The sequence below is a fragment of the Callithrix jacchus genome, chromosome 12 (genome assembly GCF_049354715.1).
Source record: "Callithrix jacchus isolate 240 chromosome 12, calJac240_pri, whole genome shotgun sequence".
NCBI classification, from domain to species: Eukaryota; Metazoa; Chordata; class Mammalia; order Primates; family Cebidae; genus Callithrix; species Callithrix jacchus.
In genome coordinates, this window is record NC_133513.1 from 109,415,001 (window position 1) to 109,427,931 (window position 12,931).

Here is a 12,931-nt window from a genome sequence, read left to right on the forward strand (position 1 = left end):
TTCCCTGTACAGACCCTAGAATAGCCACTGTGATTATTTTAGTTTGTTAGCTGTTTTGGCATTGTCTCAACATAGCGTTGCTTATCTGTAGAAACCTGACATTGCAATATATAGAGATCTGGTATTTATATATTTGGGTTATGTATCCGTACTCTTTCCTGAGTGATATTTGACTGACAGAAATAATATAGGAAAGGACACTTTGCTTTCACCATCTATGCTCCAAAGTCACAACAGTATGAATGTGCACTTCCATAGAACATGTCTTGGTTTCATACACATTGTGCTCTCTCTAGGGTTGGACCCAGCTGGGCCACTTTTCCACAACACTCCAAAGGAAGTCAGGCTGGACCCCTCAGATGCCATCTTTGTTGATGTTATTCACACAAATGCAGCTCGCATCTTCTTTGAGCTTGGTAAGTTTTTAACAGAATCAGAAACTTCACTGAAGCATAGAGGAGATTTTTTAGAGGCATTTACCCTGTTTTTATTTATTTCAGGTGTTGGAACCATTGATACTTGTGGTCATCTTGACTTTTACCCAAATGGAGGGAAGCACATGCCAGGATGTGAAGACTTACTTACACCTTTACTTACACTTAACTTCAATGCTTATAAAAAAGGTAAATACTTTGGGAGGACAAGGTGGGTGGATCACGAGGTCAGGAGTTCAAGACCAGCCTGGCCAATATGGTGAAATCTTGTCTCTACCAAAAATACAAAAATTTGCCAGGCATGGTAGCATGCACCTATAGTGCCAGATACTCAGGAGGCTGAGGTGGAAGAATCGCTCGAACCCGGGAGGCAGAGGTTGCAGTGAGCTGATATCGCTCCATTGCACTCCAGCCTGGGCAACAGAGAGAGACTCCGTCTCAAAGAAAAAAAAAAAGGTAAATACTTTCTAAAATATGAGTGCTGCTGATATATATTCACTGAGCTCTCTCCTTAGATGGGATCCACATACTTCTGTGTATAATAGACATATAAAATATATTTTCTCCCAAAACACAATTGCATATAAGAAGCTCTCCCAACAGTTATGATTGGCAAGATCAGGTACTGTGTCTTAGTTAACTTTGTATCCCTGATGTCTTATACAATGTCTAACATATTGGAGTCACTCAATATAAATAAGGAAGGTATGTTATTCACTCATCAAATATGTGTTGAGTATTTACTATGGGCTAGGCATTATTCTAGAAACAGCAAATATGGAAATGAATGCAAAAGACAGAAGTCCCTCCTTGATGGAGTTAATATTCTAAACTGTTAGGAAACCAGTAACTAGCATAAGAGCTAAGGAGACAAAATAAAGCATGGAAGGGGAATATGATGTGTTGGTGACAGTGAAGGTAAAAAAAAAAAGAAAATTGTTGATAGGGTGGTGAGGGAGTTCTTACTGAAGAGATGACCTAAAGGAGTTAGGCTTATACATACCAGGGTAAGTCTTAGAATAGACCTGGAGCAGAGAGGGGGGATTCTTATTGACACCAGGGGGCATTCCAGGCCAACAGGGAAGAGCAAGTATAAGGGCTGAAAACAGGAGTCAGCCTGGCAGGTTCATGACAGCAAGGAGCCTGTTGTGGCTGAAAATAGGTAAAAGGAGAGAAGTAGGGCATAAGGTTGGAGATGGAACCAGGCAGAGGATAATAACATAGGACTTTATGGACTGTGGAAAAGACTTCAGCTTTTACTCGAGTGAGATAGGAGCCATGAGTGGGTTTTGAGCAGAGAAGAAACATGGTTTGAGTTACTTGTAAAAGCATCACTCTGGATGCTGTAATCACAAATTAAACAAGTAGTACGTAACTTTTTATAGTAGTTTCCAATAATAATTATTATAATATCTGTATGGCATTTAGTTATAAGGCACCAAAATGTTATTATTTGGGAATTTTGTTCTTCCCTATCTCTACATTTTGTCATGTAAATAATGAAATATATTACCCCTAATATATAACAATACATAATAATATATATGTATGATGGATAATGGATACCTGGATGATTCTGCATATCTCACATCTCAATCCCATGTAGACAAGATATCAAGGGGTTGAAATTAGTTGCTCTTTCATTTGACTGTTGTAGGGGAAAGATACACAGATCAAAGTATTGAGTGTAACTCAGGTATCTACTTCAGTAGAAATAAATGACAAAGCTTTAATATTTGCTCTGAAAGAGTAAATTTGATCAGAAGTATGTATTTGTAATGACTACATTAAAAAAACCCACACAAGTGGCTAATTTACAGATGCACAAATAAGAATTAAAGCCAATTTCACCTAGTTCAGATAAGCAAAATTCATCCAAAAAAGGCATGTTATAAAATTTATTTTCCTCATTATTTTCCATATTATGACTTTGAATCCTTTCTATTAGGAAAAACTATAGATCAGAAGACTTCTTTACATAATTAATTGTTATACACAGATCATATGAAATTCTATAAAGATTAATTCAACTAAAACATACATTTATCCTAAACTATCATTTTGAGATATTTTAAGATTTTCCACTTTATTGGATTAAAAGAACATTTATCATTCACACTAAATCTTTGGATGGGTTTTAAGACTTCAAGATATTCTGTTTTACATTAAATTTGTTACTAAGAAACCATTACTTTTAAAATTAATAGTTTGCTATATTCTAACAAACCATATTGTCTAAATCACAATTAATTGTGAATATAAATCTATAGATATACAGAGACCTAATGTAAGAGAAGTCTTCATTTAATAAAAAAAGATGATGCTAATTATTAATCCATGCTGATGGTATTATATTATTTCTGAAATTATGCTGTCTCAGTTCTCTATTATGTAACAAACCACAGTGAACAATTACAAAAACAATTATTTTATTGCCCAGCATTCTGAGGGTCAGCATTCAGGCAGAGTTCTGCTGAGACTCTGTTTCGTATGGTGTTGGCTGGAGTAACTTAAGTGACTGTATCCAATTGGGGGCTGAGTTGGGCTAAGCTGGGTGTGGAGGTCTGAGATGACCCTCCATGTCTGGAATCCTGGGACTTGTTCTCCTCTCTTAGGTGGTCTATCACCCTTTAGGACCTCTCTACCCAGCCAGGTAGCCTGGATTTTATAATATGGCAACTGGGTTCCAACATAGTAAGAGTGGATGCCGAAAGGTGTCTTAAGGCCTTAGAACTTAACCAATGTCAGTTTCTTCACAGAACTGATCTTGGTTCTTTGCTACTAGACAAAGCAAGTCACAAGATCAGCCTTTTTGGGGCAAGGGTATGAAAACATGGTCTCCATGTTGAGAGAAGTGGTTACATAATACTACAAATGGGTGAGGACCTAGGAAAGAGGCATTTGTTGGAAGTGATTTTACAGAATAATGATACTGCATATGCCAAAATCAAAATCTAGTTTCTCAAAGATAGGCTAAGCTGTGTAGGTCATTGAAAGAATAGTCCATGCCATTCAGTAAAAATATTGTTATGTAAGATAAAAGAAAACATAAATGGCTGGGCACAGTAGCTCACACCTGTAATCCCAGCACTTTGAGAGGCTGAGGAAGGAGAATCACTTGAGACTTGAGGCCAGGAGTTCAAGATCAGCTTGGGCAAAACATACTGAAGCCCCATCTCTAAAATTAAAAAAAAAAGAAGGAAGAAAAGAAAGAAGAAATGACTAGAATGCTATGAAAATTTTGGAATGTGCAGATGTATTTAGATCTTATTATTATTCCAATAATCATACCTATTGATGGCAATAATGTCATGCTTGATAATGACAAAAGTAACTTATTTTTAGCATTCTTTATAAAAACCCCCAGCTGTCACACCTTGAATTTAGCACTGGTTAACATTGCTGACTGTCTGGTGGTTGAATAGGAGGGAGTTCTGTTATTACTGCAGAAACAGAGAGACAGAGTCTTAATTGGTCTATGGTAGAAATACTATATACACAGGGTTACTGTGTCAGCGATCCTAGTGACAGGATTTTTTTCATGCTGCTTTGCCAGCCAGAGACCTCCACAGCCTGCAGTGCCTCTGCTTGAGTTTCACTCGCACCTGCTGGGCTCACCACCAGACTCACTCCACCCACTCGGGCTAGCAGCCTGTACTCAGCTCACTCTGCTGACCTAGATCTCATGCTTGCCAAAGGTGAGCCAGGATGCCCACTGCTATGGTAGGGTGAGTGTCTTCAGGCCAGTACAGGCACTGGTTCCATGTGAGGCCGTGGCTGAACCAGGCATACTGCAAGCAGCTTCCGCCTTGGGTGCCAGCTTCTGGATGAGGGAACTGTGGTGGTGCCCAAAAACTCTGAGATGCCAGGAACCTTGGAGCCCCAAAAGGTGTGTTACAGCATGTTACAGCTCTGGCTTAGGGAACCCTGAGGTCTGAGCCCCCAGGAAATATTATAGCTCATTTGCGTTACAGCTTATTTGTTCCTACCATCTGCACAGTTCATCAAACAGGACTGTGTCCTAGATTGTTTGGTCCCATTGCTCCACTCTGGCCCTCAGCTCTTGGGCTGTCCCAGCCCCACCTCCACTTCCTGTCATGTGGTGGGGGAGGGCCACAGTGTTATAGCAGCTTCTTTGGCACCTGCTGTTTGGTCGATCTCAGGTTCTTGTCCAAAGTCCAGGAACAATGGGGTTACACAGACAGTTGAAAAGTGAGCAAGGCAGAGAAGAGTTTTATTGAGTGACAGAGTAGCTCTTGGTGGAGACAAAGGAACCCAAACTGGTTAGCCCCTACCTGAAGGCAGGTAGTTCACAAAGTGTGGCTGAGTCTGGGGTTTTTATAGGCTCAGAATGGGGGAGGTGTGCACTGTAGGTAGCCTTGGAAAAAGCAACATTTGATTGATTAAAAAACATTGTTCAGAAAGAACCAAAAACATTGTTCAGGAGAGACTGGACAAACAGGAATAGAAGTTCTCACTCTGGTCAGGAACTTTACCTGGGACTGGCAGCTTGGTTTTCAGGCTTCACTTTATTTTGAGCTTGAAGGTCAGGTTTCACAGGGGACCCATCCTTATCTGCCTAAGAAATTATTTGCTTCCTGCCACTATCACTAGAGAGTGACTCAGTATGTTAGTGTCCAAGCACAAAGCCATCCACATTTGCTTTTGTTTATTTCCATCTCCTAAATGTCCCTTTTGAGTCACATAATTCTTTGGTACAAAGAAAATGACATGTAACTTTGATAAATGTTGTACAACGTCTAAGCCTAGACAAAAGGTCTGGCCTTCCCAACTCAAGAGACTGCCACTTACAGTTACTCTGTCTAAGAAATGGTTCATGCTACCAGTTATCAGTAATTATTATCAGGTAATTGGCAATTGTTTTCACAGAAGTGGCTTCCTTCTTTGATTGTAACCATGCCCGAAGTCATCACTTTTATGCTGAAAGCATTCTTAATCCTGATGCATTTATTGCTTATCCTTGCAGATCCTACACATCTTTTAAAGCAGTAAGTAAATCATTTCACTTGGAATTTAATTATAAAGTAATTTTTTGAAACACAGTCATCCAGCTAAATATTAGGGCTTTGAGTAGGTGGCAAAAACAATGCACCTACCGTTTTGGGAAATAATGGATTGTTTCTGTGGTGAGTACTGAACAGTAGCTGGGATTGCTGGAGGGTTGAAATAATTCAACCAACTATTTGTATTCTGGTTGTTTCAGCTCTTTTGAAGATTATATACAATTTTGCTTTTTCGGCCATTTGTTATGCAATAAGTAGATGCTGCTGTGTAACGGGCATAAGTCTAGGGCAAAAATTTTTCTGCATATATATTTTAAATGTCATATTCAAAGATGCCCTAAGAAGGCTGAACCAATCGATAGCTACAACCAAACATATTACTATTTACTTGGAACATGAAAATTATTTTATTAAATTTTAATTATTTATACAGAGCAGAACTAAGGCATAGATAGCTCACAGGAATTCCACACAGATCAATACGTGACAAAATACAAAATCTGATTTTACTTGAGTAAAAGAAAGAAAATCTATTTTGTAGAGGGAAGTGGAAACTTCATTCTTGTGTTTTAGAGACCTAATCCCCTGTTTTATCACAGTAGAAAATGTGGGCTATTCAGCTGAAGTTTATGGTAAGTAATAGCACTTTGTGAATAAGTTCTGTGCTGGGACAGGAATAAGCATTTCCCTTCTGCTACAGAGCTTATCACGTGGACGTGTTTAGGCCATCCTATCACTTTCTTGCCATTCTCAGAAAGCTTGACAGCCAAACATTAGCATTTCCTCCATACCCTCCTTCTCCCCGACCACTCTCTTCTTCCTGCCTCAGCTGCTGCTCTGAGCACCCAAGGAATCCTGGCATTTACTTCTAGTGGAAGCAGGCCCTTGGAGTCACTGTATATTTGGAGATAAGAGAGTTAATTTGCCAAATTGGAGAACCTTAGAAGCTAGCTAATGCCTCATGGATGCTAATTTTTGTTACAAACTGTAGAATGAATCAATTTCCTTGACATATTTTGTTGTACTATACCCAAATAGTCATGCAATTAAATTAAAATAAGTCAGAGCCACCTGTGGCATGCACTTGTAGTACCAGCTACTTGGGAGCTTGAGGCAGGATATCCCTTAAGCCCAGAAATTTGAGGCTACAGTGTGCTGTGATCATGCTTCTGAATAACAACTGCACTCCAGCCTGGGTGAAAAATTGAGATGCCTTCTCAAAAAGTAAATAAATAAATAAACAGGTTGATACTGTAGTCCTAGCCTAAATATCCATGGTTTATTAAATTAAAAGTTCAAAGCCTAAAATGGCAAATTCTCAAGCACTGCTACCCAGATTTTTAAAATATTCACATTTCATTCATTTTCCTTTAGATTTTTAAAACATACAAATTAAATTAAAGAAGCAAAGTGCCTTATATTCCTTCCCCTAAGTCAGAGTTAATTTGATATACATCAAATAAATGCTATTATGTTGTAAGTATGTTCTGGGTTTGCTGTTTTCATTAAATATTATAAATAAAAAATTTGAAATCCACATTCGTGTACATAAATCTAATATATTTATTTTATAGAAATCAGCCATAATTTATTGATTTATTCTTCTACTAATGTGAGTTTTGATTGTTTCCAGTTTTGTTATTAAAAGCAATGTCTACCAACTCTGCCATCTTTGTCTCCTTATGTACTTGAGTGGAATTCCTTCATAGCGTACAACAGAGGTGAAATTATCAAAGCATACATGCATTTCCTTCTTTATTAGACATTACCATTACAAAATCACTGTTTAAAATGCCTATCAATTGCTAAAGAAAAATAAAACGAATTTAGTTATAACCCAAGGCCACCCAAAACCACATAGCCAAAAACAAGTCATCCTGATTTCCCAGAAACACTAGCACTAATCATAAATGAAACACAAAAACGTGAGCTTTACCTCCTTGTCAACCTGATTCAGGGAAATTAAACCAATCAACTATTGAAAAATCAACATAAATGTCTCTACTTGCCCTAGAGAAGAATGTTAATGTATAATAGCTAATCACAAAAAAGGTCAAAATACTTCTGCCTTTGTGCTTTATAAACTGTCCTGTGACCGCTATAAGCAGGTGCTTCTTACCATTTTCAGTTTGAAGTCTCCCAGCTCAAGGACTGTCCTTTTGTGTGCACAGCAAACTTTTAAAAAATTAAAAAATTGATCTGATTATATCCTTGAAATTTTAAAAATTATATTCCAGACTGGGAATGCAGTGAAGAGCAATACAGCTTACCATTGGAAGTGAAGGAGAATTCCCCTGTTCCGTGTATTCAGTAATGCCAATTGCTTTAATGTTTGCAAATCTGCTGAATATGAAATTATACCTTTTTAAATTAACATATTCCTGACAAATCATAAGATTGAACATCTTTTTTACATAGTTATTGACTATTTGAGTTTCCTCTTCTCTGGATTGTCTATTCATATTGTCTACCCATTTTTCTAATAGGGACTTTCTCTTTTTCCCTCAGTTCCTTTTATTTTTGAAACCAGACATGGTGGCCTGTTGGGCACTTATAAAATAGGTATACTTTATTTAAATTCCGGAGATGTATTAGTATTTAATATTATATCACCAGTTAATTAAAGGCAGCATTTCTAATTATTAAGTAATCACCTCTTATTTTCTGTCATCAGGGAAATTGCTTCTTTTGTCCCAAAGAAGGTTGCCCAACAATGGGTCATTTTGCTGACAGATTTCATCTCAAAAATATGAAGACTAATGGATCATACTATTTTTTAAACACAGGGTCTCATTCCCCATTTGCCCGTAAGTGTTATAGCTAAGTTTTGTTGTAATACTTTAAGATACTTATCTTTAAAAATTCAACAGTTTTTATTGAGTGTCTACTAAATAACTGGGCATTGGGCCAGACTGGGAATTTAGTGAAGAACAACACTGTGAGGTCATTAATTGAGTTTAGGCTAGTGGGAAAGACAGCAAGTAAAATCTTAGTTCCAGTCCTAAGTAATAAACTTTCTCTTAGGAAACAGTCAAGATACATGCAGAGTATAAAGGTCAGGGAGTCTTTTGAGGAAAGGAGATTTCTAAGCTGACTCCTGAAGGATGAGTAAGAGGGAGAAGAAAAGGAGGAGTATTCTAGTCAGAAGGGACCACCTATGTAAATTCCTGGAAGTAAGAGAGAGCAGAGACTGAAAGAAGCCCCTGCCAGGATTGTAGAGACCAGCAGGACAGTGATAGGAGATGAAGTGGGAGAGACAAATTGGGTCAGATAGTGAAGGAAGGGTCTTGCATCCTTGCAACCCATGTGTAGAGTTCGGATTTTGTCTGTGGGTGAATGGAAAGCCATTGAAGTTTATTAAGGATTACTGGATTTTTTTTTTTTTTTTTTAGAAAAATCACTTTAGTTTCTGCATAGATTAGAAGGCCACAAGATGGAAGCAGGGTGCCTGTTAGACAATTGTTCCAACAATTTAGGCAAGATAAATAGAAGTAGAGAAGTTGTAAAGATAGTCAGAAGGTAGAAGTGAAATGGCCCTAGGTGAATGGATTTAAAAATGCAGAAAAGCAAGGAGTTAGGGACAATTCTGTCTGTGGATGATGTGCCATTCTCTCAGCTTGACAACACAGGAAGAAAAACTAGTTTGGAGCGAGATGATGAGCTAGTTTCTAACATGTTATGTTGGAGCTGCCTTTATGGCTTGAGAAGAGTGTTTGCCCTATGAGGCAGGTAGAGATATGGATCTCAGCCTCTGGAAATGGATGTGGTCTACAGGTAGAGATTTGGGAGTCACTCAAACTGTAATCAGTGTGGTGAAAGTGGATGATGTCATTACCCAAGAAGAATGTGCCAGAACAGAAGGAAAGAGAACAGAGAAGGAGGCCCCTGCAAGGGAGACTAAAGAATGGTTAGAGAGAAGGAAGCTCAGCAAAGGTTACCATTAAAAGAGCCAAGGAAAGAAAGATGAGGAGGAAGAGAGAAGGCATACATCACACCAGACATTTTTGTAACTTTCAAGAATGGAAGTCCTGTGTCTTCTTTTGTTTATTCCCTTTGTATTGCGGTCAAATGAGACAGGGGCCCACGGAGGCTCATTGGATGAAGAAACAATTCAACCCTTAGTGAGCTTGGCTGGGGTGGTTTCAGTGGAGAGATGGTGACAGGGGGAGCCAAATTCAAGTAGAATGAGCTAAGAAGAGAAAGAGAATTATTTGGCAATGATGATCTCATGAATTAAAATTTCTCTCTGGTAGGTTTCTTTCCCCTTTCAGTTCTTTTCAAATAATGATATGAAGAATTGCATTTTTCAGTTTGTTGTTAAGCATACAGTAATTTTAAAATTCAGAATAAAAGATCTGTGTAGCTCTAGATTTAAAAAGTTACATCTGGCCATTTGCAAGGGAATTATCTACTGACAGATACTATCTTGATCTATAGCTATATGGACTGGGCATTCTTAACACATATCCCTGCAGGGAAAGAAGAATTACTCACTTTGCCTCTAAATGTTTATAAAAGCACACATCTTCTTGGCCAATAGGTGTTTTAGATTTTTCTGGATTAATGGTCACGCTATGGCAAGTAAAAACTTGGCTATAGAAAGTGTACATACTATATGTGTGCCACACAATACAAAGGAAATAGACAAAAGAAGACACAGGGCTTCCATTTTTAAAAGTCATAAAAATGTCTGGAAAAATAAAGAATTTTGTTTTAAAAATATTATTAAACTATATATTCTGGAAAATTAAAATGTGACCCTTAATATGTATTTTTGAATGTGGTTTTTCACCAAATTCGCTGAAACTAAAGTTGTATATTTGCACAAATATGTACAGTACTGTTTAAATACAACCCTGAAAATTTAATTTCTATTAAAGGACCCAGGATGTCATACTTCTTATGTGTTTTTAACCCTTTCTCTTCCTTTCTTTCTTGTTTGCTTATATCTAGGTTGGAGGCACAAATTGTCTGTCAAACTCAGTGGGAGCAAAGTCACTCAAGGGACTATATTTCTTCATGTAAGCGGGACAATTGGGAAAACGGGGGAGTTTGCAGTTGCCAGGTAAGCAGAGTGAGAAACTGACTCCTTGCACAGGGCGGAGGGCTCAGTAACACTCAGTGAGACTGGCTCAGTAACCTGTTGAGTCTTCTCTTTTTCTATAACTCCACAGGTTACCATGTTATCTTTGATTTTTCTTTTTACTTCATGTTTTCCAAATATAAAGTAGAAATCATAATATGTATTTTCTCTACAGTTTCAACTAGAAACAGAAAATGTTAGGAAGTGATGACATGAAAATACAGATCTAGCAAGTAAAAAAATTGGACAGTATTCAAGGTATATTTTTAATCCCATTCATTTAACATTATACAAATATAAGCTTTATATTTTTATTTGTGTGAGTAAGAAATAACATATTTATATAAATTGCTGGATTTCTAATAAGCGAGCTAAGTATTACCCACAGATACAGGACATGTGTTGGAATAGTAAGAGGTAAAAATAATTCAGTCAGAGGTAAAAATAACTCAGTTCATTTTGTATCGTTTGCTAAAGCCTTATTTTATCTTGAGATTTTCTTAATTTTTTATTCGTTCAGCCTTAGCATTTTTGTATATTTCATGTCTATTATTTTATTCTGTAATTTTTGTCAGAATTAACATTATACATACTAATTAGATGCAGCCTTTTTTGCACACAGATGAATGGATTAGGTGTTCTATCTCTGTGATTTCCATCATCCTCAAACACTGGGCACAGGCATGAAAAGCAGAGATTTTTGGATATTTTGTCAATTGAGAGATGCATCAGTTTTATCACTGGCAGAGTTTCTGCGCTTCTTCTTGCCTTGGTGCAACTGCTTGTAAATAGAAGCTCAGTGAGTGATGATCTGGATCCTGGTCGGCGCACAGGCTCCAGCCCACCCTTCTAGCCATATCTCCCACCATTTGGCTTTGTTCCACCTTCAGTTCTGCGAGGTTTCACTGTTTGCACTACCCAGCACTGAATAGATCCCACCTTCACCTTTCTTCCGGACTTCACCCATGCTGTTCTTTTGCTGTGAATACTTTTTCCTGTCTGCTATTTTGTTTCTGCCTGTTCTTGGCTCCATCAAGCATCGCTCTGAGAGCAGTTGAGCACAATCATGTGCTTGTGGTTTGGAGGCTCATAGGACACTGGATAAAGCTGTGTGATTTGTGTCCTGGACAGAGCACCTAACCTGGGGCAGCTGGTGATGAATATGCAATTTCTGCCTCTTTTAAGATTTGTGAGAGCATTTCCACAACTCCGTTCTTCTTTCGGTAATGGCTGAAGATGCTGTTTGTAATGTTGCTGCATAGTTACCCAATCCTCTTTTAAAAAATAAGTAAGCATTGTAAGTTCACAACAGATTTCTCATCTTGAAATGAAGTCAACTAGCTGAATTTCTATGCTGATCTAGTTCTATTCTTCAGACAACTTTTATAAATCCAGTTTTTCCATTCTCATTGATAGGAAGAATCAATATCCTTAAAATGGCAATATCAATAACATGAAAAGACAGATCTGGAAAAAATGTTGATAGTGTATAAGGTATATTTTTAACCCCATCCATTTAATATTATACAAATATAAGCATATATTTATTTGTGCAACTCACAGAGAAGTAAGATGTTTATATAAATTGTGAAATTTCTTTTTTATTTTTTTTCTTTGTGAGATGGAATCTTACTCTGTCACCCAGGCTGGAGTACAGTGGTGCGATCTTGGCTCACTGCAACCTCCGCCTCCCAGGTTCAAGTGATTCTCCTGTCTCAGCCTCCTGGGTAACTAGGATTACAGATGCCTACCACCATACCCAGCTAATTTTTGTATTTTTGGTACAGATGGAATTTCACCATGTTTGCCAGGCTGATCTTGATCTCCTAACCTCAAGTAATCTGCCCACCTTGCCCTCCCAAAGTACTGGTCTCACAGACATGATCCACCATGTCTGGCAAAATTGCTGAATTTCTAATAGGCTATCTAATTCACAAAGCAATTTATAGGTTCAATGTTATCTATATTAAACTACCATTGAGTTTCTTCACAGAGCTAGATAAAATTATTTTAAAATTAATATGGAACCAAAAAAAAAAAAAGATCCTGAATAGCCAAGGCAATCCTAGGCAAAAAGAACAAAGCTGGAGGCATCATGCTACCTGACTTCAAACAACACTACTGGGCTACAGTAACCAAAACGGCATGGTACTGCTACAAAACCAGTCACACAGACCAATGGAACAGAATGGAGAATCCGGAAATAAGGCTGCATGCCTACAGCTATCTAATCTTTGGCAAACCTGACAAAAACAAGCAATGGGGGAAGAATTCCCTACTCAATAAATGGTGCTGGGATATCTGGTTAGCCATATGCTGAAGACTGAAACTGGACCCCTTGCTTATACCATGTACAAGAATGAACTCACAATGGATTAAAGGCTTAAATA

General features: G+C 37.8%; 1 protein-coding gene across 2 annotated transcripts in view; it reads left to right on the plus strand.

Moving 5' to 3' along the window:
* PNLIPRP3 (pancreatic lipase related protein 3) overlaps window positions 1-12,931 on the plus strand; it is a 48,769-nt gene that overhangs the window by 31,347 nt on the left and 4,491 nt on the right. Inside the window, exons 6-11 of one of the 2 annotated variants that reach the window (XR_013524419.1) lie at window positions 297-416; window positions 501-623; window positions 5,325-5,443; window positions 8,133-8,265; window positions 10,412-10,523; window positions 10,717-10,799. Coding sequence is in view for 1 of the 2 variants with exons in the window: in XM_002756618.5 (XP_002756664.1) it covers window positions 297-416; window positions 501-623; window positions 5,325-5,443; window positions 8,133-8,265; window positions 10,412-10,523 (607 nt within the window). In the remaining variant the exon portion in view is untranslated. The remainder of the gene's footprint in view (window positions 1-296; window positions 417-500; window positions 624-5,324; window positions 5,444-8,132; window positions 8,266-10,411; window positions 10,524-10,716; window positions 10,800-12,931) is intronic. The other variant, XM_002756618.5, reaches the window with a different exon arrangement.